This window comes from Symphalangus syndactylus, chromosome 22 (assembly GCF_028878055.3).
Source record: "Symphalangus syndactylus isolate Jambi chromosome 22, NHGRI_mSymSyn1-v2.1_pri, whole genome shotgun sequence".
Taxonomy (NCBI): domain Eukaryota; kingdom Metazoa; phylum Chordata; class Mammalia; order Primates; family Hylobatidae; genus Symphalangus; species Symphalangus syndactylus.
Window position 1 is genome coordinate 34,119,113 of NC_072444.2, and position 26,372 is coordinate 34,145,484.

The 26,372-nt window shown below is 57.3% G+C and overlaps 2 protein-coding genes and 1 long non-coding RNA gene across 10 annotated transcripts in view; 1 reads left to right on the forward strand and 2 right to left on the reverse strand.

Moving 5' to 3' along the window:
• TTC34 (tetratricopeptide repeat domain 34) overlaps nucleotides 1-18,460 on the forward strand; it is a 28,409-nt gene extending 9,949 nt beyond the window's left edge. Inside the window, exons 3-9 of the mRNA XM_055262093.2 lie at nucleotides 284-1,127; nucleotides 2,903-3,128; nucleotides 4,583-4,787; nucleotides 6,755-6,921; nucleotides 14,063-14,333; nucleotides 15,146-15,360; nucleotides 17,759-18,460. Of these exons, the coding sequence (XP_055118068.1) occupies nucleotides 284-1,127; nucleotides 2,903-3,128; nucleotides 4,583-4,787; nucleotides 6,755-6,921; nucleotides 14,063-14,333; nucleotides 15,146-15,360; nucleotides 17,759-18,286 (2,456 nt within the window). The 3' untranslated portion in view covers nucleotides 18,287-18,460. The remainder of the gene's footprint in view (nucleotides 1-283; nucleotides 1,128-2,902; nucleotides 3,129-4,582; nucleotides 4,788-6,754; nucleotides 6,922-14,062; nucleotides 14,334-15,145; nucleotides 15,361-17,758) is intronic.
• The window catches only part of ACTRT2 (actin related protein T2), a 276,283-nt gene that overhangs the window by 231,621 nt on the left and 18,290 nt on the right, over nucleotides 1-26,372 (reverse strand). The gene's annotated exons all lie outside the window — the stretch shown is intronic.
• On the reverse strand, nucleotides 5,772-16,602 carry LOC129472447 (uncharacterized). Of its 8 annotated transcripts, none has more exons than XR_008653936.2 (9): nucleotides 15,172-16,602; nucleotides 14,303-14,408; nucleotides 12,699-12,759; nucleotides 11,979-12,145; nucleotides 10,316-10,360; nucleotides 10,072-10,153; nucleotides 9,817-9,980; nucleotides 9,255-9,720; nucleotides 5,772-6,304 (listed from the first exon to the last, which is right to left on the reverse strand). It is a non-coding gene; the product is annotated as an uncharacterized lncRNA (long non-coding RNA). The 8 variants fall into 8 exon arrangements; XR_008653934.2 differs by having other exon boundaries at nucleotides 10,072-10,194; XR_010118789.1 differs by lacking the exon at nucleotides 10,316-10,360 and having other exon boundaries at nucleotides 10,072-10,315.

The window sequence follows — 26,372 nt, forward strand, 5'->3', positions numbered from 1 at the left end:
ACCCTGAGAGCACAGTGTCGCTGGCAGGCAGGGCGGCTGCCCCCTCGCCGCTTGCCCAGCACGGTTCTCAACCTGCCCCGTCACTCATGGGCCTCGGGCCTCCTGTCAGCTGGTGTCCTGGCGGTGCCATACCAAGGGCCACCTGGAGACTGGAGGGAGATGCCCGGGGCAGGAGGACTCACAGTCTCCTGAGTCCAAGCCCTGGACCTGGTGGGGACTTGCAGGTGGCACCCCCGAGGAGTCGGCCCCCCCAAGCAGGACCCACACCTGTTTATCTCCGCAGGTGAGCGCCGGGCCGCCCTGCTGGTCACACGCGCGGCCTCGGCCTTCTTCCTGGACTGCCGGGCCCAGGACGTGTTTTGGAACCTGCAGGAGGCCTTCTGCGAGAGCCCCTTTGCGGCGCGGAGGCAGTTCCAGGCCATGTTTTCTGTCCAGGACCAGGAGCGCATCCGGGCTCAGGCGCAGGAGGCCGCGGACTTGGGCTTCGCCCGCTTCCAGGAAGCCGTGCGGAACCATCCTGAGCTCCGCGAGGATGTGGGCCGCGAGCTGCTGGCCCCGGTAACCTGCGCGCTCCGCGTCCTGCTTCGCCTGGCGCCTGCCGGGGCGCGACCAGCGCTGGGAGCCCGCCTCGCCGAGTGCCTGCTGCTGGTGGGGGACGCGGCGGGCGCCCGGGCCATGTGCGAGCGCCTGCTGCGGCCCCCGCGCCCTGAGGACCCTGCCGGGGACCGCGCAGGGGACCGCGCGCCTCTCCTGGCTCTGCGCGGCTTCTGCGCGCTGCACGCCGGGGACTCGCGGCGCGCCCTGGAGGACTTCCAGGCGGTGGTGGAGCAGGGGGCGCCGCACCCGGGGGGCTGTGTGCGCGCGCTGTGCGGCCGGGGGCTGCTGCGGGTGCTGGCGGGCAGCGCGTTCCTGGGCACGTTGGACTATGTCACCGCCTGCAGGCTGCGGCCCGAGGAGGCGCTGCTGGCCGCCAAGGCCTACGTGCCCTGGAACCAGCGGGGGCTGCTGCTGGCGGTGCTGCGGGAGGAGGCCCGTGGGATGCTGCAGCGATCGCCACGCGCCGGGCCGTCCAGAGCGCAGGGCTGGAGGGAGGCCGCGGAGACGGGCGGCCCCACCACGCAGGAGGGGTGAGGACCCGCCCGGGCGCGCTGGGGCTGCTGCTTCTTGTGGGTCTCCTTCGAGGTAGCGAGGGATGTGTTTCCTCCTATTTTACAAAGGAATGAACGGAGGCAGTGGCGAGTGGCCTCCCAAAGCACCCGAGGCAGGTCTAGCTCCGCTGCTTCCATCGTCGGGGCCGCAGTCCCGAAATGGAAAGGGAAAATTAAAAGCCGCAGCTCACATTTCCTTCCAGGCCTTTCGTTTGGTGCATATAAAATAGCTCACCAAACCGAGTCTGTGCTGGACATGCGGTTCATGTGCTAATTTTCTTACTCAATAGGTCATGACAATTCCCTTTGTGGCTAAATGTGTTTCCGGCAGCACCGCCCCGACCTGCGCCCCTGCCACTCCTCCTTCCAGCAGTCCTGGGGTTGGTTTGTTTTGTTTGGTTTTGTTTTTTGTTCTTTGAGATGGAGTCTTACTCTGCCACCCAGGCTGGAGTGCAATGGCGCGATCTTGGCTTGCTGCAACCTCCGCCTCCTGGGTTCAAGCCATTCTTCTGCCTCAGCGTCCCAAGTAGCTGGGATCACCACGCCCAGCTAATTTTTATACTTTTAGTGGGATGGGGTTTCACCATGTTGGCCAGGCTGGTCTTGAACTCCTGACCTCAAGTGATCCTCCCACCTGGGCCTCCCAAAGTGCTGGGATTCCAGGTGAGCCACCGCGCCTGGCCTTTGTTCTTAGCTGTAATCCCTCGTGGGTAATGTCCTGTCTCCAGGGTGTTCTCTCCGTAAGACAGAGACAGGCATGCAATTCCTGGGTCAGGGAGCGCAGCCACTTGTAGAATCCTTGACTTCAGGAGCTGCCCTCCTCCCACCACGATCTGGCCACCGCCCATTCCCCACTCACCCTTGATGCTCATTTTGCAAATTCTTTGCCAGCCCAAAGCCCAGTGGGTGAATCCCTAGCTGCTTTGACTTCCCTCGTTTAATTGCTGGGAGGCAGCAGGAAGGGGTTTCAGCAAAGTTAAAGGCACTGAGTCCGGGGGAGTGGGGGGTGGGGGCGGTTCTTGGAGGGCATCCTTGATGCAAGGCACACACACAACAAACGCACACACAACACATACATAACACGCACAACACACAACACAACACACACACACCATACACAACACACACACCATACACAACACACATACAACACACACACCACACACAAACACACACAACACGTACATAACACACACACACAACACACAGAGTTCCTCTGCCTTCTGGGTGTTTAGTTTGAATGGCTTTGATTTGCTGGTGGTGAGAAACTTTCATTATGTGATGGCATTTATATTTGTTGTCTGGGAATTGTCAAATTTGAGGCTCTGGCCCCATTTCCCAGTGAGCACTCAGTTACGTTCCCATGTGGACACAGGAACATGCCACATGCAGCCGTGTGTTTTCTTGTTCTGCCTACACACACACCCCTGAGCCCAGCAAGGCCAAATTGTTCGTCTGTGTTTTTGCAGAAAAGGAAACTGAGGCAGGGTCCACACAGGGTCAGCCCTGCCACTGCCTGTCTATACCATCTCAATCCCACCTCCCACAGGGTGAGGGAAGGGCGAGGGAGAGCATGAGGGCCGCATGCTGGGAATAGCACCTTTGGCTTCTGGGGATGGTGTGGCGTGAAGGTCCCTCTGGAGGGAGTTGCCCAGGCCAGGTGCATGGAGACGGGATTTCCCCACTGCCCAATCACCTGGGCAGGTGGAGGGGTTGTCAAAAGGGGGGGGGCCCTTGAGCTGATCTCTACACAGGGACGCCTGCGGCGTGCACCAGCTGGCCACACTGCTGATGGAGCTGGATTCAGAGGACGAGGCCTCTCGCCTCCTGGCGGCTGATGCCCTGTACCGCCTGGGCCGCCTGGAGGAGACCCACAAGGCCCTGCTGGTGGCCCTATCCCGGAGGCCCCAGGCAGCCCCCGTGCTGGCGCGACTGGCCCTGCTGCAGCTGAGGAGGGGCTTCTTCTATGACGCCAACCAGGTGAGGAGGCCCGGGGGGTGACAGAGGGCAGGTGGAAACGGGCCCAGCTGGGAAGAGGGCACAGGCCTCCCGTGACCCTGGTGCTGGACCCCGCAGTCCGGACTTTGGACCAGGCGACTGCATTCAGCCCCAGCTCTGCAGCTGCTGCAGGCCCTCACCTATCTGACCCTCAGTCTCCTTATCTGGGTCCTGGTCCCACGGGTTGTCATGGAAATCGGCTGGGGCAGGTCCCCGGGGCCGGCAGTTTCCCCGCATGCATAGCTGCTTTGTTGTACTTGCTTCCACTGTGGTTACGAAGTAGAAGCGCCAGGAACTGACTGCAGGCTGAGCTTCTCTCCAAGTCTCTCACTTAAACCAGGCTTGGATGCAACCCTGCCTCGGGGTGGGTAGCAGAGGGGCCCTTCCCTCCTGCCTCCAAGACCCCCTGCTCCCAGGAAAGGCAGACCCTCACCTGCCTCGGGTGCCATCCCGGGTTCCTGTTTGAACCGGGGTCTAAAGGTTGCGCTCTGGTGGGATTCAGGCCTTGGGGCCTGGGGTGAGGGCCTTGTCGCGTCTTCCTCCCCCTGGGGCCCGGTTTGGGTCCTGATCTCCTTGCCCTGCCCAGGTTCGGATGCCCTCAACCTGCGTCCTCTTGCTCAGCTTGGGGAACCCGTGTGCCCACCAGCAGCCAGCAGGGGGCAGCATTGGGCCTCCTTCGGATGGAGCCGCGGAGAGGGCAGTTTGTGGGGTGGTCTCCCCTCGCCCAGAGACCTCGTCCTACTTGGCCGTGCTGGGCTTTTGCTCCGCGTCGTCCGAAGGACTCCCTGGCGCCTGCTGACCCTTCATGACCTAAAAGCCCCTTCCTCTGCTTCTCATTTGGACCTTGCTCCAGTGGGCCCACTGGGAGGGAGTCTCCACCTCCATGGGATGGAGAAGTCCTAGGCTCGGGGACCCTGATAGCCTCAGCCCACCAAGGCCATTGGCAGACAGATGCGGCTCGGACTGCAGCCCAGAGCGGGCTCATGGCTCCCCTCCCTGTCTACTCCTCTGAGCCAAGCTGGGGACACACAGTCCCTGCCCACTGTGGGACCCCCACCTATGGGGAGAGAAAACGCCCCCAAAGGCTCAAATGGCCACGCAGCAACACACGGCCAACCTCCTAGTGCTCAGACAGGCAGAAGCCCCCAGGCTCATGCACACAGCCAGGGGCTGGTGGAGGCAGCGAGGCAGGAGTAGGGGAGGATCAGGGTGATGGCACAGGTGGACCCTGGGGCAGAGAGCGTGGGGTGAAGAATCGCCAGGGGCGTTGGAACTGGGTGAGCCGTGGGACAGCAAGAGTGGGGCTGGGGGCGTTGGCACCAGGTGGACCCTGAGGCAGCAAGGGTGGGGTGGGGGATGGCCAGGGGCATCAGTACAGGGTGGGCCCCAGGGCATCGGTCCCATGGGCATGGGCAGTAACTGTGGCACCCCTGCAGTTGGTGAAGAAGCTGGTCCAGTCCGGTGACACCACCTGCCTCCCGCCTACCCTGGACGTCTTCTGCCACGAGGACCGGCAGCTGCTTCAAGGCCACTGCCACACCAGGGCCCTGGCCATCCTGCGGGCACGGCCAGGCGGGGCCGACGGCAGGGTTCACACAAAGGAGGCCATCGCCTACCTGTCTCTGGCCATCTTTGCCGCAGGTAGGAGCTGCCTACCTGCCCCCAGGGCCCAGTCTTATGCCAGGCACAGGGGACATGGGGAGTCTCTGCCATGCTGGTTGGTGGGGACACACGTGCTTCTCAGGTGCACGGGCCTCAGGAACACCCACGGGGTGGACAGGGCAAGGGCCTCTCGCTGAGGGCATCTCGCCATCAAGTTGGATGCATCAAGGCCTGAGACCGGGCTCTGAGACCTGGGGCCTGAGCTGGGACCTGAGCTGTGCCCTGCCTGGTGCCTGAGCTGCCGTCCCAGCCCCCCAGCCCTGAGGGGAGAAGGTCCCCTTTCCTAGCTAATGACAAGGAGGCAAGGTCCCTGCTCCCCTCAGCCCTTCCTAGAAATAGTGACTGAGGCTCCTCCTGTGCACACCTGGCCTCCCCACCCTGGGACACCAAGCACAAGGGTGCTGCCTGCTTCCTGGAGTCAGTGCTGTTTCTGGGGTTGGGGGGCCAGGTGTCTGGAGGGAAGGTGATGTTTCCCAGGACTCACAGGGATCTCCTGGGGTACAGGGAGTATGAGAGCCTGGACCTAGATCAGGCTGCCACGTGGAACCTGGCCATGCACTTAGTGAGCACCCCTCACCCTCCTCTCTCACAGGGGGATGGCAGAGTAGCCCGTGTCGGATGGAAGTGGGGATTGGGAGGGCTCATTCTGGGACAGTACCTGGCACAGAGAGCATGCCCTGCACGCGTCGGCGGGAAGGCACATAGCCCAGAGCGGCCCAGAGCGGCCCAGAGTGGCCCAGAGCAGCCCGGCGTGTTGTCCCATGTCCGTCACCGGACAGACACCCAGAAGGGGCGCAGTAATGACAGCCAGCGTCTTTGGCGAGGGGTTGTGGGCGAAAGATTACCTAGGTGCCGAGGCAAGAGACTGAAGGCACAAACTGTTTCAGTATAATAACCAAAATAGAATAAGAATAGTCATAATACAAATTAGATATAGAGATGATCATGAACAATTATCAATCATTATTATAAACATTATTAATCATTAGCTTTTAATATTACTCTCTGTTGCATTACTTACATAATCTAGTAATAATCGGTGGGTATAGGGTCAGGTGCTGAAGGGACATTGTGAGAAGTGACCAAGAAGGCAAGAGGTGAGCCCTCTGTCACGCCCGCATAAGGGCCACTTTAGGGGTCCTTGGTCAAGTGGTAACGCCAGTGTCTGGGAAGGCACCCGTTACTTAGCAGACCGTGAAAGGGAGTCTCCCTTCCTCGGAGGAGTCAGGGAACACTCTGCTCCACCAGCTTCTTGTGGGAGGCTGGATATCATCCAGGCCTGCCCGCAGTCATCCGGAGGCCTAAACCCCTCCCTGTGGTGCTTCAATGGTCACACTCCTTGTCCACTTTCATGCTCCTCCCGTACTCCTGATTCCTCTTTGAAGTTTGTAGTAGATAGCGGTAGAAGACATAGTGAAAGTCTTAAAGTCTTTGATCTTATAAGTTCATAGAAGAAAATGCTGACGTATGCCACCTTCTATCTCTGCTTCAGCTGCCTAAGAGGGAAGGGCCCACTGTCCTGTGATCACGTGGCTTGCTTCACCTTGTCAATCACTTAGAAGATTCACCCTCCTTACCCTGCCCCCGTCGTCTTGTATGCAATAAATAGTGCGCTCAGCCATTCGGGGCCACTACCGGTCTCCGCGTCTTGATGGTAGTGATACCCCGATCCCCTTGCCCTCTCCTGGCCTCAGAGGCAGCTGCAGTGCCCCCTCCTCTTGGTAGCCCCCAGCTGTCCCCAGTCCTGGCTGGGCTCCTCTTGCCCTGCAGCCAATGCCCTCAAGTCCACCCTGTCTCTGTGTGTCTTGGTGCCCAGTGGCCTGTGAGCTCCCCCAAGGCAGGCCCTGAAGCTCATGCACCCTCTGCCCTCCCCAGGCTGGGCAGGATGGATGCTGGGGGAGGAACCCAGCACAGGCTCATCCTGACCCCACGCCGTCTTCCTGCAGGAAGCCGGGCAAGTGAGTCCCTCCTCGCCCGAGCCCGCTGCTATGGGTTCCTGGGCCAGAAGAAGACGGCCATGTTCGACTTCAACGCAGTGCTGCGGGCTGAGCCGGGGAATGTGCAGGCACTGTGTGGACGGGCGTTGGTGCACCTGGCCCTAGACCAGCTGCAGGTGCCGCCCCACTCCCGACCTGGACCTGGGCAAGCAGGGGTGGGGGACCCAGGGAGCTGCCTTCCTCTACCCCAAGGAGAGAGGGAGCCGGGTAGGCCGTCCTGAGCAGTGAGATGCCCATCAAAACCCATGTTCCCATCCCCACCTGTACAGCGGCTCATGGGAGCCTGGTGCCCACAAACCCAGTTTCTGGGAGTCCTGCCCTTTCATCCTCCTAGCCTCAGTCTGCGTGGATAGATGTGCGAGACTTCAGAGGTACTAGGGGTCCTCCCCAGCTTAAATAATGCTCAGTGCATGCAGGGGTCCCTCTGGGGCTGTTGGCCAGGAGGTGTTCCCTTGGCTGCATTGGTGAGGCTGCCTGGCCCCCGGTGTTGACAGCGGTTTAGAAGACCTGCGCAGGGGGAGTAAGTGCTGGCCTCGGCCAGCCATGTCTGCCACAGACAGGTGCAGGGATGCAGCCCCCGGACCCTGATCTGAGCTTCATTTACCTGCTCTTTAAGTTCGGTATCTATGCATTTAAGACTTTCTTCTGCAGAAACTGCTTCAATTTAAAATAAAAGTTGGGAGAGGGGCAATGGCAAGAAGACAGATCCCAATCAGCTGGGGAGGCTTGTGTGCTGGAAGATGGTTTCTGTTCTGTTTTTTTATGAGCATTCCTTGCTTGCAACTGCACTGCATTCTATGTGGTCTGACTCTGAGGGACTCACACTGGACCTGTGTGCTCAGCCCAGGCCTGCTGCCCTGAGCAGTGTCCCTGGAGCCCAGAAGAGTTGGGTCCAGCTAAGCAACCTCAGCCAAATCACTTCACCTCCCCAGGCCTCAGTTTCCTCCTCTGTAAAAGGAGGAGGGGGCTAAACAACCAATGGATCACAGAAGAAATCACGCTTCGAGAAGTTAGACAATGCTTAGAAACAAGTGCAAATGAAAACAACACACCCCAAATTATGAGACACAGGGAAAGCAATGCTGAGGGGGAAATGTATAGCTGTAAATGCTTCCATTAAAAACAAGAAAGATCTCAAATCGACAATCTAACTTTACAACTTAAGAAACTAGAAAAAGAACACATGAACAGAAAGAGAAAGAAAGAGAGAGAGAGAGAAAGATAGATTACAGCAGAGATCAACAAAACATAGGATAGAGAAGAAATAGAGAAAATCAATGAAAACAAAAGTTTGTCCTTGAAAAGACAAAATTTGACAAACCTTTTGCCAGGTGGACTAAGAAAGAGAAAATTCAAATCATGACAATCAGAAATGAAAATCAGGTTATTATTACCAATTCTACAGAAATAAAAATAATTATAAGATAGTAACAGGAACAATTGTAAACCAACAAATCAGCTAATCTAGGTGAAATGGACAAATCCCTAGAAACACAAAACCTACCAAGACTAAATCATGAAGAAATAGAAGATCTGAATAGACCTATAACTAGTAAAAAGATTGAGTCAGTAATCAAAAATCTCCCAACAAAGAAAAGGCCAGGACCTGATGGCTTCACTGGTGAATTCCACCAAATATTTAAAGAACTAACACCAATCCTCAAACTTTTCCAAAAAATCAAAGAGGAAGGAACACTTCCTCGGACTCATTCTATGAGGCCAGCATTACCCTGATACCATAGCCAAAGACACTACAAGAAAACTACAGACCATTATCCCATATGAATATTGAGGCAAAAATCCTCAACAAAATACTAACAAAACAAATTCAGCAATTTGTTAAAATGATGATGCACATGACCAAGTGAGATTTATTGCTAGAATGCAAGGATGTTTCAACATACAAATGTCAATTAATGTAATGTACCACATTAACAGAATGAAGGGGAAAAAATGATCATCTCAACTGATGCAGAAAAGCATTTGACAAAATTCAACACCCTTTTATGATAAGAATGCTCAACAAACTAGGAATAGAAGGAAACTGCCTCAATATAAAATCCATATATGAAAAACCCACAGCAAACATCATACTCAATGATGAAAAAGAAAAGCTTTTCCTCTAAGATCAGGAACAAGGCAAGGATGATTGCTTTTGCACTTCTACTCAACTTGCACTGGAAGTTATAGCCAGAATAACTAGGCAAGAAAAAAATTACCAAGCATCCAAATTTGAAAGGAAGAAGTAAAATTATCTCTGTTCACAGATCTTATATGCAGAAATACAAATCAGCCTGTAGTCGCAGCTACTCAGGGAAGCTGAGGCAGGAGAATTGGTTAAACCTGGGAGGCGGTGGTTGCAGTGAGCCAAGATCTCACCACTGCCCTCTAGCCTGGGCGACAGAACGAGACTCCATCTCAAAACAAAACAAAACTATCAGATGCTCACCTGAACATGAAGGGTGCTGTTCCAGGCTGTCAAATGCTCACCTTGGGGTGGTGAGTGCTGCTGGAGGGTTTCAGATGCTCACCTGGGTGTGGGCACTGCTGTTCCAGGCTGTCAGATGCTCACCTGAAGGTTTGAGCATTGATCCAGGCATTCAGATTCTCACCTAAGTGTGGGGGTGCCATTCTAGGCTGTCAGATGCTTATGCGGGTTGTCATTCCTGGCTGTCAAATGATCACCTGAGGGTGGAGGGTGCTGTTTTAGGCTCTCAGATGCTCACCTGGGGTTGTGGGGTCCTGTTCCAGATTGTCACAAGCTCACCTGGGGTTGGAGAATGCTGTTCTAGGCTGTCACACACTCACCTGTGGGTGTGGATACCGTTCCAGGCTGTAAGACATTCACCTGGGGGTGTGGGGTGCTGTTTCAGGCTGGAAGATGCTCACCTGAGGATGGAGGGTGCTGTTCCAGGCTGTAACATTTTCACCCGTTGGTGGGGGGTGGTGCTATAGGGTTTCAGATGCTCAACTGGGTGTGGGGGTGCATTCCCAGGCTGTCAGATACTCACCTGGGGGTGTGGGGTGCTGTTCCAGGCTGTAAGACGCTCCCCTAGGTGTGTGGGGTGCCATCCTTGGCTGTCAGATGCTCACCTGGGTGTGTGGGGTTCTGTTTTGGATTGTCGCAAGTTCACCTGGGGCTGGAGAATGCTGCTCCAGTCTGTCCCACATTCACCTGTGGGTGTGGGTGCCATTCCAGGCTGTCAGATGCTCACTTCGGTTTGTGGGATGCCCTTCCAGGCTGTCAGATGCTCACCTATGCTCACCTGGGAGTGTGTGGTGCTGTTCCAGACTGTCAGATGCACACCTGTGGGTGTGGGGTTCTATTCCAGGTTGTCAGATCCTCACCTGGGGTTGGAGAATGCTGTTTCAGGCTGTCACACATTCACCTGTGGGTACGGATGCCGCTCCAGGCTGTACAATGCTCCCCTGAAGGTGTGGGGTTCTGTTCCAGGCTGTAAGATGCTCCTTTGGGGTGTGGGGTGCTGTTCCAGGCTGTCAGATGCTCACCTGGGGATGTGGGGTGCCATTCCAGGCTCTTGACAGCTGTATAAACTGGATATAATGCATGAGCAAATGTTTCCAGGCACCAAACAACAGGCAGCAAAGACCTGCGACCTGAGAGACAGGAGGCCGCAGAGAGGCTTTTATGAACATCTTGGGCATTCAGTTGAGACCCCAGAAAGGCCCTAAAATTAAGATTATACTTTAGGACTAAGTTCAAAAACGAATCCTTCCCTAACAAAGTACAAGATAAAGCCTGGCAGGGCCAAAATGATCCACCAGTAATCTATCTGCCCACCAGAGTGAAATCAGCCCCCTTGCAGGACAGCACCACAGCCCTGTCTACCACATGCCAGACACAGAGCCCAGCACAAAACCAAGGACTGCTAGGCATGCAGAGAACCAGGGAAATGGGACCTATAATAAGAGAAGAAGTACTTCATAGAAACAGACCCTGAGATGGCTTAGAGGTTTGGAATTTACACACAGGGGCTTTTAAAAGCAGTGACATAAACATGTAAAAGAAATGTTTGCTAGAATGAGTGAGCTGATGGAGAATCCTAGCAGAGGAATGCAAAAAAAAAAAAAAAAAAACTGTAATAATCAAGTGGAGATCCTAGAGCTGAAACGCAGAATATCTGGAATTAAAAACTTACTAGGCACTAGGCAGGCATAACAGCAGATTGGAAACTGCCAAAGCAGGATTAGTGAACTCAAGGATAGACCAAAGAAAATTATCCAATCTGAGGAAATTATCCAATCTAAGGAACAGCAGGGAAAAAAAAAAAAACAAAACAAAACAAAACTCTGTTTCAAACGATGAGAGCTGAGCTGAGCATCATGGCTCACACCTGTAATTCCGGTACTTTGGGAGGGTGAAGTGGAAGCATCACTTGAGCCCAGGAGTTTGAGACCAGCCTGGGTGACAGAGTGAGACTCCCTCTCAAAAAAAAAAAGAAGAAAAAAAATTTTTTTTAGAAGAGATGGAGTCTCACTCTGTCACCTAGGCTGGAGTGCAGTGGCACAATCTCAGCTCACCGCAACCTCCACCTCCTGCAATCAACCAATTCTCCTGCCTCGGACTCCTGAGTAGCTGGGACTACAGGCACCTGCCACCACGCCTGGCTAAGTTTTGTATTTTTATTGTATTTTTAGTAGAGATGGGGTTTCACCATGTTGGCCAGGATGGTCTCAATCTCCTGACCTCTGGATCTACCCACCTCAGCCTCCCAACATGCTGGGATTACAGGCGTGAGCCACTGCACCTAGCCTCTAAAAAACTTTTAAAAATTAAAAAAATAAATGAAGAAACCTTCAGTGACCAGTGGGACAATTTCAGGCCATCTAGCAGACATGTGATTGGACTCCCAGAGAATACAGAGAATGAATGGGGCAAATATACACAGGTATTTGAAGAAATAACAGCAGAAAAATTCCCAAGAAGCTCAACAAATCCCGAGAGGAAAAATACAAAGAGAACCACCCCTAAGAAGGCACATCTTGGTCAAGTTCCTGAAAAAAAAGATAAAGAGAACATCTTAAAAGCAACCAGAGGGGTGAATAAATGACATACAACAACATGAACGACAGCAGATTTGTCCCAGAAACAATGGAACCCAGAAGACAGTGGGACAGCACCTTTAAGGCACTAAAAGAAAAAAGCACCAACCCAGAATTATCCATCTTGTTAAAATGTCCTTCAGAAATGAGGATGACATTAAAGACCCATTAGACAAATGGAAGCTGAGAGATTCATCATCAGTGAATGGCACCACAGCAGATCCTGAGGGAAGGTGGTGAAATTGAAGAGAACTGATGCCTGATAGAAATTCTCTGCTGGAAGAAATGAAAAGCATCTGCAAATACAAAATGATGTATTTATTTCTTCTTTTAATTTCTTTGAACAAAGCTATCTAAATTAAAAATAGGCCAAGTGTGGTGGCTCACATCTGTAATCCCAGTACCTTGGGAGGCCAAGGTGGGAGGATCACTTGAGACCAGAAGTTCAATACCAGCCTGGGCAATATATCAAGACCCCAATTCTACAAAAAGTTTTTAAAATTAGCTGGGTGTGGTGGCATGTGCCTGTGGTCCCAGCTACTCAGGAGACAGAAGTGGGAGGATCACTTAAGCCCAGGAGTTCAAGGTTGCAGTGAAGCAAGATCATGCCACTGCACTCCAGCCTGGGCAACAGACAGAGACCTTGTCTCAAAATATATATATAATTAATTAACTTGAAATAATGCACTATGTGAGGAAATGTATTGCTCAGTGTATGACAACAATAACACAAAGTATGGGAATAATGGAATTTACTGCTGTGGGGATCTCACACTTTAGGTAAAGTGGCCCCATATTAACTGTACATAGACTGTGGTAGGGTGCTCACCTGGGAGCTGGGGGCTTGTTCATAGCTGTAAGGCTATGTATTGTAATTCGCAAGGCAATTGCTAGAAAGATAATATAAAGAGGCATAGTTAGGGCCAGGCGCAGTGGCTCGCACCTCTCTAATCCCAGCACTTTGGGAGGCCAAGGCAAGTGGATCACTTGAGATCTGGAGTTCGAGACCAGCCTGACCAACATGGAGAAACCTCATCTCTACTAAGAATACAAAATTAGCCAGGTGTGGTGGGCGCCTGTAATCCCCCCTACTCGGGAGGCTGAGGCAGGAGAATCACTTGAACCTGGGAGGTGGAGGTTGCAGTGAGCCAAGATTGCACCACTGCACTCCAGCCTGGGTGACACAGCAAGACTCCATTTCAAAATAAAAAATAAAAAACAAGAAAGAATCAAGCAGACAAGCAAATAGGACACCTGGAGAACCAATAGAAGGAGGACAGCCTTGAAGAAGCTCTAGTGGTCCCCTGCTGTTGGTCAGGTCAAAGGTCAGATGCAAATGACTTATCCTGATCAAGCTACTGATCACCAGCGCTCCCTTGAACAGGCCCAGCCTCTGCCCTGGCTTCCTGTGTGTGGTCAGGGCCTCTGCAAACCTCTTCTCCCTCCCCGCCTCCAGATGGCAATGGCATGCCCAATGCTCGGCTCTCCTACCCATGTGCCCACTGGCCTCAGGCACCAGCCCAAGTCCACTTCTGCACCCTGCAGGCTCTCCCTCAGGGTGCACCTTGGCCAGCTCCGCCCTGATCTCTCCCTTGGCAGGTCTCTGACCTCTGCCCCCACTGGCTACCACCTGGTGTCCTGCCTTGTATTGTGCACCAGATGGGCTGGGCACCCTCCTTCCACTGCTTCTGGGAGTTGTGGGAGGGCAGTAACTGGGCTTTCTACCCTTCTGGCGTCCCCAAGGCCACAGGCACTGGGAGGAGCACACCCACGGAGCTCCAGTGTACCCCACTGTGAGGTGACATGCCCCTGTGGAGAGGGACAGGCGTGGAGGGAGCCAGCTACAAGCTGGGAGAGCGAGGGACCCAGGGAGCGCTCGCAGACCGCAGACAGCCTCAGGAGATGGAAATTAGCAGCGTTTGGCCTCAGAAAAGGAGTTCTGAGCCTGACAACTTTCAGGGTCAAGGTCAGTGAGCTGAGTCCCCTCAAATGCTAACCGGAATCAGGAGGGATGGTAGGAGGCTGCAGCCACAGGGAAGCGGGAAGGGGCAGGAAGCTGGGTGTTCAGACCCTCTAGGACCCAAGGAGAAGATCAGGGAATGAGAAAGACAGAGCCAGCCCTCCTACTCTGACCCTCTGCCCAGTCTCTCTACCTAGGACAACTCTGCACCCGCCCGCCCTCCCTCCTTGCAGGAAGCCGTGGACGACATCGTCTCTGCTCTGAAACTCGGCCCCGGGACCGTGGTCCCTGAGCTCCGCTCTCTGAAGCCGGAAGCCCAGGCCCTCATCACACAGGGCCTCTACTCCCGCTGCCGGGCCCTTCTGAGCCAGCTGCCAGACACTGGGGCCCCTCTCGAGGACAAGGACACCCAGGGCCTCCTTGCTGTGGGGGAGGCACTGATCAAAATCAATGCGGGGCAACCGCACTGGCACCTCCTCCTGGCAGACATTCTCATGGCACGGGGTATGCGGCAGCCCCAAGGCGGGAAACACAGGGTCTGGGCTTCTGTCCCTGCTCCTCTGACCTCTGTATCCTTTTCTGCAAAAATGGAAGAAAGAGACCTGGACCACAACCGCTTCCAAGGTCCCTTCCACCCCAAATCCCATGACCTCTGGCCCTGCTCCCTGTGTGAGGCCTGGTGTTCAAAAGGCTCTCCTCTGCTTTACCCGGGTGGCTCTTTGCTTGCAATGGAGGAGAAACCGAGGGGTGATCTTGGTCCTTAAAAGGTCTTTGACCCTTGGCCCCCTCATTCATCCATGCACCTCCAGCTGTTGTTTCTCAGGCACCCACGGGATGCCAGGCCCTGTTCCAGGAGAAACTGTCATAAACCCCATGGGCCGACATGCAGGCCTTTCCCGCGGATTTCCACATCCCCCTGGTGATGTGGAAACCATTTCACCACTAATTCCAAAGGGGAGCTCTCTCTGCAGTCTGCATTTGCCCACCAAGGGCTTCAGGAGCCCCAGGGCTGCTCCCCGCATGCCACTCTGCTCCAGCAGGCCTAGAGTTTGCCTCTAGTTGCCCGAGAGAGAGCAGCCCCTTGTAGTGCCCACGGTGAGGGAGCTCAGCATCATGGAGTGGGGTCAGAGATGAGTCCCTGTGACCTGCCTAGAATCACGGTGCACCTCTGCTCCCGGCTCCTTCTTCCTGGGCTGAGCCATCACCAGCTCCCCGCAAGCCAGCATAGGGCAGGGAAGGAGCGGCCAGTGAGTCTCAGCTCTCTTGCACCTCTGCCCCACCCCACACACTGACTGTCCCTCCTGAATCCCTGACAGGCAGCTACGAGGAGGCTGGCACCCACCTGGAAAAAGCCCTGCACCCTGCCCCAACGTCAGAGGCAGCCCGGGCCCGGCTGGGCCTGCTCCGGCTCAAGAAGGGAGACGTGCCAGGGGCTGCACGGGACCTGCAGGGCCTGGCCGAGGTGGATGGCCCCGATCTCAGCTGCCTGCTGCATCTCCTGGAGGCCTCAGAGCGGCAGAGCCTTGCCCAGGTGCACAAAGAACCCCACGGATCTCCCACCCCAACCTTCCCCAGCACACAGGCATGAGACCCCTGGGCCCACCACCCGGGCAGCCCTTCTTCACTCTGCAGTTGAGTTGATTTCAGTTGGGTTTGGGGTGGGGTGGGAGGCACCCACTTCTGGCCCAGGAAGATGGTCTCTGGCCACCTTAGCCCTACAACCCCACCGACCTCTCAGCCTCTTTGTATGGGAAGTATAAGCCACAGGTGACTTGGGTGCAAGAGAGGGAAGGGGACCCCGCCCTCAGGGCCAGACTGAGCCAGCCATGGGCACCTTGCCCGGCAGGAAGCCCACCCCAAGCCCAAGGCAGGCCAGGAGAAGGCATGTGGGGACAAGGCAGGCTGGGAGCCCAAGAGCACAGCAGGCTTTGGGGTCCCAGAGACTCAGAACCACACCCCAGTGGGGCCTGGGCAGGAGTTCACCTCCTTAATGCTTCCTGACACCAGCGGGTTCTAGCACTCCGGGGCCACTTAGGAAAACAGAAACCACACTAGGAAGAACAGAGGGATCTCATGGCGGGGTCGAGACTACACCAGTGTAAGGGGCAGTTCGGTGATGTGGAGGGGGCGCCGCCACCCTGGGCTGAAGAGCAACGCTGAGATGGGGTTATCGGGACCTAGAGGAGGCGGCCGGGCCGGGGATCTCAGAGCTCCCAGAGGGACTGGGTGTTTCCAAGCCAGGAGGAGGGGGCTGTGCTGGGGTCTTCGAGCTGGGAGAAACGCCTGGCAGGGGCGGGAAGCCTGGCTGGGGCCATGGTCCCGGAGCCCAGAGGAGGCGGCTAGATGGGGTCTCCTGAGCGGGGGTCACCGAGCCCGGAGGCAGGGCTGGGCGGGGGTCTCCGAGGCTGCAGAATGGGGCTGGGCTGAGGCGCCCGGAGGCGGCTCCTGGCAGATGCGAGAATCTGCAGGACGCGAAATGGTTGCCTGGAGACGCGGACCGACCCGGAAGTGAGCCGGCAGTGGTTTCGCCCCACTTCCTGCGCCCCTGCCCCCTGGCAGGCGGCCCCCTCCGGGTGGGACTGCGCCTGCGCGGCCCGAACCGCGGGATCGGGGCGTCTGGGGTCGGATTGAGCGTCCTTGCCCGCGGGGGCGGTCCGGGGACTCCCGGGGTCCGACAGCTGCTCCGGGCCGCGCCCTCCTGCTGCCGTGCACCCGGCCCAAATGTGCGGGGCCTGCGCGGGCCGAGGCTTCGCGACCACCCCGGGCCGTGAGCCACGCGTCGGGGTCAGGTGCCTCCGCCCGGAGAGGGGCGGTCCCGCGGGCCGCACAGCTGGTGAGGGACGGGGGTTTGAGCCCCTGCCCTGCTTGGCGCCGCTCACAGCTGGCAGAAGAGGCCACACTGCCCCGCTTGAGCCCAGCAGCAAAGCCGGGTCCGTGGGACCCCCTCGCTCCCCGCACGGACCCCGGGCATGGGCCTGGGCTTCGCCCCCTGCGGCCAAGCCCGGCGGGGTCCTGGGTGCGCTGCGCCCCCCGGGGGAGGTAGCGTCTAGGACCGCCCAGTGCTGGAAGAGAGGCAGCGCCAGCGAGAAAGGCAGGGCCTGCACCGTGGCGTGTTCCTCAGGCAGCAGGGAGCCCTTGCAGGTTCTTGAGCAGAGGAGGAACCCAGTGAGGCAAGCGGATTTCTGGTCGTGGTTGACTGTGAAGAAACTGGGTCAGAGATGAGGCGATTGGGTCTGGGTGGGCTCAGGAAAGTTCCTGGGAGGAGTCGGGGGGCAGGCAAGCCTGGCCAGCAGCAGCCACAGCAGAGGCTGCGCCCGCCGTCCAGCAGCCCCAGGGAGAGGGGCTAGGGTGCACGTGCTCAGAGACCAGGCAAGGGCCATGTCTGCCACTGTCCTGAGGCCTGGGGCAGCCTTCAGAAGATAGGCAGAGTGGAAGGGCTGGGCAGCAGCCCCCTCAGAGGGCCTGATGGAGAGGTGACTTGGCCCAGAGGGACAGAGGGAGGAGGCCGCTGTGGTCACCCAGGCAAGGGAACCTGGGCCCAGCCGGTGGGACAGTAGGGCTGCCAGGAGGGGACCATAAGGAGGTAAATCCAGGTCCCTGAGCCGAGGCCCAGGGAGAAGAGCAGTGGGCAAGGATGCCAGGCCTTGGGCTGCCACCGGACCTCCAAGGGTCAGAACAGCACTTTGGCAGGTTCCAGGGCAGTGGGAATTGCAGCGAGGGGTCCTCTACCCTGGGTGCCCCTTCCTGCCCTTGCCCATGGTCAGCCAGCCTCTCCGGAAGCAGCGGGCAGCTCCTGTGCAGCCCGGGACCCCGCCATCCCCAGGGAGCCAACAGAAGCTGGCTGTGCAGAGGAACTCTGCAGGGCAGGGGCAGCTGGGCTTTTGGGGCTGACCCCACTCTCCCTGCCTCTCTCTGTGTCCTCTGTGCAGGCCGCAGCCCAGGAAGCCGGCACCCTCCTGGACGCAGGGCAACCCAGGCAGGCACTGGGCTACTGTTCCCTGTCTGTTCTGGCTGGTGGCAGCAGTGCCTATCACCTGCGTCTGCGGGCCACCTGCCTGGCCGAGCTGCAGGAGTTTGGCCGGGCCCTCAGGGACCTGGACCATGTGCTCCAGGAGGCGCTGGGAGATGGTGACCTCCCAAGGCGGGCAGAGGACTTCTGCTGTCAGGGTCGCCTGCTGCTCAGCCTGGGGCATGAGGCGGCGGCCGCAGGGGCCTTTGCCCAGGCCCTGAAGCTGGCGCCCGCCTTGGCCCAGAACAGCCTGCACAAGCAGCCAGGCCGGGCCCCCACTGCACGCGTGTTCCTCCTTCACGGGCAGTGCTGCCTGGAGGAGCAGCGTCACGCAGAGGCCTGGACGGCGGCTGAGAGCGGCCTCCTGGTGGACCCCGACCACCGTGGCCTGAAGAAACTGAAGGCCAGAATCCGGAGGGAGGCATCCTCAGGCTGCTGGCTCCAGTGACTGCGCCCAACCCTCTCCCAGCCCTAATCACAGGGCCACCCTAGCACCTGCACCCAATGTCCAGGCCCAGGAGTGTACCCAGCTCCCCAAATCGGGGAGGTACCTGCCCTGCCCTCCCCACACCCCCTTCCCAGCCCTCCCCACACACCCCTTCCCAGCCATCCCCACAGCCCCCCTTCCCACCCTTCCCACACCCCCCTTCCCAACCCTTCCCACATCCCCCTTCCCAGCCCTCCCCACATCCCCCTTCCCAGCCCTCCCCACATCCCCCTTCCCAGCCCTCCCCACAGCCCCCCTTCCCAAACCTCCCCACAGCTCTCCTTCCTACCCTCCCCACACCCCCCTTCCCAACCCTCCCCACACCCCCTTCCCAGCCCTCCCCACACCTCCCTTCCCAGCCCTCCCCACATCCCCCTTCCCAGCGCTCCCCACAGCCCCCCTTCCCAAACCTCCCCACAGCTCTCCTTCCCACCCTCCCCACAGCCCCCTTCCCAACCCTCCCCACATCCCCCTTCCCAACCCTCCCCACATTCCCCCTCCCAGCCCTCCCCACATCCCCCTTCCCAGCCCTCCCCACACCCCGCTTCCCAGCCCTCCCCATATCCCCCTTCCCAGCCCTCCCCACATCCCACTTCCTTGCCCCAGCATGAGTCAGTGTTGGACAGCCAGCCTCACACCTCTTTGCCTTGGGAAGGAAAGGGGACAGCTTCCTACTTGCATGAAGGGACCATCCTAGAAGCTTCACAGTCCCTTCTACCACCAGCAACCTGGTCCCTGAAGTTGGGGCCCTCTTGGCCCACACCTGGGGCTCAGACCTTGGAGAAGCACCCCCAGGTCTCGTCCCTGGCCTGCCCTCCTACAGGTTGGACAGGATTGAGGCCAGACCCCTGGGGCCCTTGGGGAGATGGTACCAGCCCCAGAAGCCCCTCCTTGGGTGTGAAGCTGCATTTTGCTTGGATCTTGAGCCTTGGACCAGCCTCCAGTAGAGCCTGGGCCCTCTGCAGAGACAGAGCTCCCAAATGGGCCCAGCCAGCGCATACCCCAAGCTGACCTTTCAGGGTGCTTTCATGGGGGCCCTTCAGCGAGAACCCAGTGTGCTGGGGGTAAACGTCCTCCCTTCTCCACAGGCCCCTCCCTTCCAAGCAGAGGGACCACCGAGGGGCCCTGATGACCACAGTCCCCAGGCTCCCACCAGACCCATCTCCTGAAGCTGCTGGAAGGTATCGGTGCTTCCACAAAGCGAGAGAACAGCTTGTTCCTATATGGAGGTTAAACATCCCCGGGCCTTGCAGCTGCCAGTGAGCTTTGGGGACTTCTGGGTGGGGCAGGGGCAGCCAGCCTTTGCCCATCACTGTGAGTGTCACAGACTGAGGCCTCAGCCCGGGGCTTTCTCTGTGGCCATGGGCGAGAGACATGCTGGGTGGGCTGACTCGGTGCAAAACGTGCCCCCAAGCCCTGTCTGACTTCACCCTGGGGAGACAGGGCCACCACCCCCCTCCTGGCTTCTCTCTCCTCCTGGGCACTTGCATTTGTCCCATTTCTGTCCCCTTCTCTGCCGCTTTCTTCCATGGTCTTGAACCCACAGACAGACCCCCTGCCTCTCCACCCACTTGGCTTCTGGGATCATCTGACGAACCCCAGTCCAGGGGTCAGGCAGGGAGGGGTCCTATTCCTCACCCTGCATGGAAGTGGGGCCCCCAGGTGGCAGGTGCAGGTGCAGGCAGGTGAGCCCCCCTCCTCCTCAGGCCTCATCCACTCCTCAACCCCCATGCGCCTTCATCAGCTGGCAGCACCTATGGGTCTCTGGCCACAGGGGGCTGGGTAAAAGGTCAGTGCCTCCCACCTTGAGCACCTCGGGGATGGGCAGCCCACAGTGGGAGAGGGCCCTTACAGGGACCTTCAGCCCCGCTTCTCGCCTTCCCCACTCGGAATCTTCACACAGTCCCCCTCTTCCAAGGTTCCCAGTGCAGGCACCAATTCAGTCCATCTTCCGCCTGCCAGCTCCCCATCCGCGCTTCCGCCTCTGTCTTCACCTGTGTGCCCAAGGACTCAACAAACACCTGTCAGCAGCCCAAGAGCTAAGTTCAGGGACACGCGAGTTCCTTGGGTCAGGTGGGCGAGTCGGCACCGAGGCAGAGGAGGCAAGGGATGGTCCAGAGAGCCTGGTCACAGCAGAAGGGCCTGCTCCAGTGTCGGGGCCGGGTGGAGGCAGTGGGGAGGCATCCCCCAGGGGTGCCCTCCCCCACCACGTTCCCTGCTCCTACCATCCTCCTCACCTGGGATGTCCTGCCCCGTCCATCCGTGCAAGGCTTAGTGTAGATGCCAGCCCCACTGAGGCTCCTCCTGGGCCTCGAGACTGCTGTGTTTCTCCCCGACCAAGGGGCTGCCCCCTCTGTCTCCAGCTCACCCGGCAGGTATCTCTCATTAGCCTTTGCCAGGCCTGGCTCCTTGCTGGGTTCTGAATGTCTGCATCCCCCCAAACTTTATGTGTTGCAATCCTAACCCCCAAGGTGATGGTATCAGAAGTGGGGCCTTTGGGAGATGACCAGGGGTGGAACATCATGAGTGGGATTACTGTCCTTATGAAAGAGACCCCTGAGTTCTCCCAAGCCCCTCCACCATGTGGATACCCAGCGAGAAGCTGTCTGTGACCCAGGAAGGGACCCTCACTAGAGAACGAGCTGGCGCCTTCATCTTGGGCTTCCAGCCTCCAGAACTGTGAGCAATAAGTGTCTGTTGGTGAACCACCTGTTTCTGCTATTCTGTTGGGACAGTCCAGGTAGACAAAGACATGTCCGTTCCCCCAGCCCACCAGCTCTGCCCTGAGAACAGTGGGTGAGTCTCGGTTCCCCTTATCCCATCCCTGCTGGGGTCCAGCCCCGGCTTTTCCTGAGGTAGTTCCTCCAGGACTGAGCAGACACCCACAACCAGCAGCCCTTAAGGCGTGGATGCACTCGTCCCTGAGGCTGGGGTGTCCCGCCCAGAGGGGCATGTCCACAGCTGCTCTGGGTCCTGACGTTCCAGGATCTCATACTGTCTGCAGATCCACCACTTCCCTGGGCAGCCCCTGGCCTCTGTCTTCCTCAGTGCTCAGCTGGAGGCGGAGAGAAATCAGGCTGGGACAGAGGGTGGCCCTTGCTTTGCATGATTCCTGCCTCGACATTACACTAGGGACGTTCCAGCATCTCCCCTTCATTAACTGTAGACTGCCAGCAAATCCAGATTTCATTCAACCAAGTAAACTGGTAGAGTCATTTCCAGCAGCTAATGTGAGCTAGCGCGTTAAATTCAGAATCTCTAGTAAGTGTACCTGCATCAATAAAGCCAAGCCGGTTCAGCTGCATTAATACCCTACCCTCCATTCCCACACGGTTCCCAGGTCTCCGTGTGTGAATTTGTAACATCTTACAAGCATTTTGGTGTGAAAGTGGCTCCTTCCTGAGTCAGGCTTTGTACTTGACCCTTCCTCTCCCTGGGAGCACACTGAGGTTCTAGAGGCAACAGGGTGGCTATGGTGGTTAAATAGAATGAGCATCATTTCTAGGCACGTGGCCAGGTAAGCTTATCACAGTGTTTTCAAGCAGAACAAAAAAAAATAAATAAAGGCTACTCTCTGATCCTGGAGGACAAGCTGCTTCCCCTGGAAGGAGAGGCTCAGAGAACCAGGGGGGTCACAATTCTCAGCTTCATCTGAACCCAAACAGACATCCCCATTCCAAGCTTCAGCATCCAGTTCCTTCCCACTCAGTGCCCACGTTTCAGTGGTGAGGCTGTGAATGCGAGCCACACAGCAGTCACACAACTCAGAGTTAAACTGTGCATCCGAGTTTTAGCAGCATCTGAGTTTTAGCAGCAGCAGCCCCGAGGCCCTCAGGAACAAGGGACTCTTTTCCATGGCCATGGCAGTCCTGATTCTCTGTCTATGACTTAAACTGAGTTTAGAGACCTGAACATGTGGTTCCTTCCTGTTAATGCTGCTGGACACTCAGGGGACCCCCACAGCCCTCGTGGTTGTGGTCATCCTCATGGCCGTGACAGCCTCACGCAGCAGCACCTGGGCTCCTGAGGCCCTCAATTCCGCTGGTGCCTCACGGCCAGCATGGGGGATGGCTTGGTTAACTGTGAACCGCCCCCCCAACACTGTGGGCCAACAGCCTCCCCTTCCCACTGGCCAGGAGATCAGGCCTGCAGTCCAGCCCAAGCAACAACCACACTAACCTAACCCCCAGACCCCACCTTTTGATAGTGACAGGAGGCAGACAAATCCTAGGCAGACAGGGACAGATTCCCAGTGAAACCCCACCTCCAAGCCAAAGACAGTTTAAAGCCTGAAAACCAAGCTACAAATTAAATCCTCAGCCCAGATTGAGAACCTGTCTTCCCATTTGGCTGCTTTCCTCTGATTGATCCCCACCCTTCACCTATTTTACATGTACCTATCTTTTCCTAATTGGTTTTCTACACTGGCCTGCCCACCTTTGAGTGGTACCTTTAAGCCTTTTTTGCATAATCACAAGCCAATCAGCATGCACTCCCCCATTCTGAGCCCATAAATGCCCCGGACCCAGCCACACTGGGAGAGAAACCACCTGATTTCAGGTCCGGAACCACCCGTGTATCCCCACTCTGCTGAGAGCTGTTCCATCTCTCAATAATATTCTTCTCTGCCCTTCTCACACTTCGATTGGCAGCATCTCCTCATTCTTCTTGGATACAGGACAAGAACTTGGGAACTGCCATACATGGGTACAAGCTATAACACAAGCAGGCTGGGACATGCCCAGCCCAGCCACAGGCTGAGCTGGTGCACAAGCCAGGTGTGGCCCAGGCAGGCCAAGTGGGTGGGCCACCTCCTGCAGCAGGTAGCATGGCCAAGGGAGGCCTGGGCAGGGGGTGTGGTGGCACCAGCTAGAGGTACCTAGCTGGGAAAGTGACCAAAGAGGTACCTGGCTGTGTCACTTTGGGGCCTGTCTCTGGGGACCCCCTCCTAGTATGAATTTATGTATCAGTTGGGGTCTGCTTGGGAGATGGAAACCACAACAATGATTCTAATGGCATGAATTTAACGTGCAGAATTGTTCATTAGTTCTGGGTAAAAACAGCTCTAGGGAATCATGGAGGTTGCAACCACAAAATTCAGACAAGTGACCTGGCTGGCGACACTGGTGACAATGGTGACCTGCCATGCAGCCTCTCAGCTCAGGTGGCCACACTCCTCTGCCCCTGCCCGCTTCCTCTCCCAGGTGAATCTTGACCACACCTGTGCCTGGCACTGTGCACCTGTGCACACATTCTCTCTTGTTCAACTCTGCAATAAATCTTAAAAAAAAAAAAAAAAAAAAAAAACATTTTTAGCAGAGTAAAAGGAAAATAAATCTTGGGGCCCCAAAATCACTAAGCCAAAGGGAAAAGTCAAGCTGGGAACTGCTTAGGGCAAGCCTGCCTCCCATTCCATTCAAAGTCATTCCCCCACTCGCTGACATAGATGCATATCTGATTGCCTTCTTTGGAAAGGCTCATCAAAAACTCAAAAGAATGTAACTCAATCTTACGTGTATTGATTGATGTCTCATGTCTCCCTAAAATGTATAAAACCAAGCTGTGCTCTGACCACCTTGGGCACATGTCAGGACCTCCTGAGGCTGTGTCACAGGTGTGCATCCTCAATTTTGGCAAAATAAACTTCCCAAATTGACTGAGACCTGTCTCAGATTTTTGGAGTTCACCAGTGAGGAGGCAGAGGCTCCAGCTACTGGCGATGGGCTGGTGGCTCAATGACACAGATTCTGGGGCAGCAGGACTACTGGGCCCCTTCCCTCATGTCCTGGATACCCAGGGCCTGACTTCAGGAGGCAGCTGGCAAGGAAGGTGGGGACCCCAGAGGCCCGGCTGTCGTCCCAGAAGCCAGAAAGAGGCTCACCCAGAAATGCTGGTGAGCCTCTTCTGACCTGTGCATCTTTTCTAAGTGGCGCACCTCATTCCTGCCCAGAGCGTAGCTGGGCAGACCTGGGGGAGAGGTCCTGCTCCCAATGGGCAGAGGAAATGCCTGTTTGTCATGTCTGGGCTGCACCAAAGCACGGGACCTGCCACCAGTAGCCTGGCCTGAGAGTGTGGGGCAGTCACAGGCAGGCGTCTCCAGGGCCTGAGGGCAGCCCCCAAGGCAGGGTGAACATGGCAACCTGGGTGAGGGCAGCCCCGCAGCAGTGTGGACAAAAGCTAGTGCCCTCAAGGCACACCCTGGCCCCAGAGCCACTGCAGGAAGCACTTCCCTGACCCATGTCCCACCTGCCTCCTTGGACCCCTGAGCTGGGGCTGCTCCTCAGATCTCCACATCCCACAGCTACCCAGAGAGTAGGACGGGCAGGGAACACCCATTTTCCCCCAATCTCCCTAGGAGATGGGATTAATGTCCACCTCCGGGGTGCTGGGCTCTGGCTATGCAGGTGTCTGGGGGGACAATCTATGCAGGTATTTGCGGGGGATGGTCTGTGTGGGTGTCTGGGGAACAGTTGTCTGTGTGGGTGTTGGGGGGACGGTCTGTGTAGGTATCTGGGGGGACAGTTTATTCTGTGTGGGTTGTCTGGGGGGATGGTCTGTGTGGGTGTCTGGGGGGATGGTCTGTGTGGGTGTCTGGGGGGATGGTCTGTGTGGATGTCTGGGGGGGACGGTCTGTGTGTGTGTTTGGGGGGACGGTCTGTGTGGGTGTTTGGGGGGACAGTGTGTGAGTGTCTGGGGGGATGGTCTGTGTGGGTGTCTGGGGGGACGGTCTGTGTGGGTGTCGGGGGGATGGTCTGTGTGGGTGTCTGGGGGGACGGTCTGTGCAGGTGTCTGGGGGGACGGTCTGTGTGGGTGTCTGGGGAGAGAGTCATCTGTGTGGGTGTTTCGGGGGATGGTCTGTGCAGGTGTCTGGGGAGAGAGTCATCTGTGCGGGTGTTTGGGGTGGCTGGGTTGCACTGCCCTGGGCACCTGCAAATCTGTGAGTGTCCAGTGACTGGGGTAGGTCTCGGGGTCTGCAGCCTCCTTGGCCTTTAGCCTCCTTTCCCAGTTTCTCTTGTCTGGCAGGTGTCTCCTGCTGTCACCTAGAAGCAAGGAGAACCTGGGAATAAGGGGTCCCAAGTTTGGCAGCCCAGGTCACCAGGTGGCCTTGGGCCAGGCTAGGGGCTGCTAGGCTGGACAGGCCTGGGGTTCGGGAAGGAGGAGCATGCCCAGGGCCAGCCTTGGGGAGTTGGTTCAGAGTCCAGGGAGCCCCTGCTGAGAGTAGGCCAGACCCCTGCATCTGTTTCTCCCTCTGTGGCTTTGTACCTTAGAGACAAGAACACTGTGACATCCAGAAAGGGCCTGCTGGCACCAGGGCTGTCAGGCAGGTGGGCTCGGAAAGGCTCTGGCCTCTCCCTATGGCAGGAGCCTCCAGCCAGGCTGGACCCTGGCCCACTCCCAGCTCCCCAGAAAGGGCAGTCCCAGCTTCTTGCTTGGCTGGCCTCGACCTTGTTTCCATTTGGGCCAGCAGCCCAGGCAGCCTGAGGCCAGACCACAGTTCCTGGGCTGGTTGCTGGGCTTGATGGCAGGGGGCTGCTAGGACAGCCAGTGGGCCCCAGGGAGAGACTTCCCGGGCTCAGGGTGGTGTCTGGGATCTGATCCCAGCCTGGCTGCAGCTCAAAGCCTTTCTCCTCCCAGGGCCTGGCCAACCTAAAGGGCCATAGGCAAAGCCTCCGACAGCACTCAGCATGGGAGATCTGGCCAGGGCGGCCGTGAGGAGCAGTTTGCCATGGGACCCCTAGCTCTGTGGCCCAGCCCCGCCCAGATGCCCTGACACATGCCCAAGGCCTGGGCAGGAGGACTCGTTCTGGGGATTCTGAAACAGAAGCTAGGAACCTCATCAGGCCTGGAGAAACAGAAAGAGCCTGCTCTGCCCGGAACCCCCGTCCGCAAGCACGGCTAGGTGCGGGGCTCACACTCTGATCACTGGGGACCCTTCACAAGCCACAAAGCCCTTCTGCCAGCTCCCCAGCCAAGGCTGCCCACCCTCTGTAGCTTGAGGTCTGAACCTCATGAGTTTTCTGTGGGCAGAGGGAAGCAGCCAAACCCA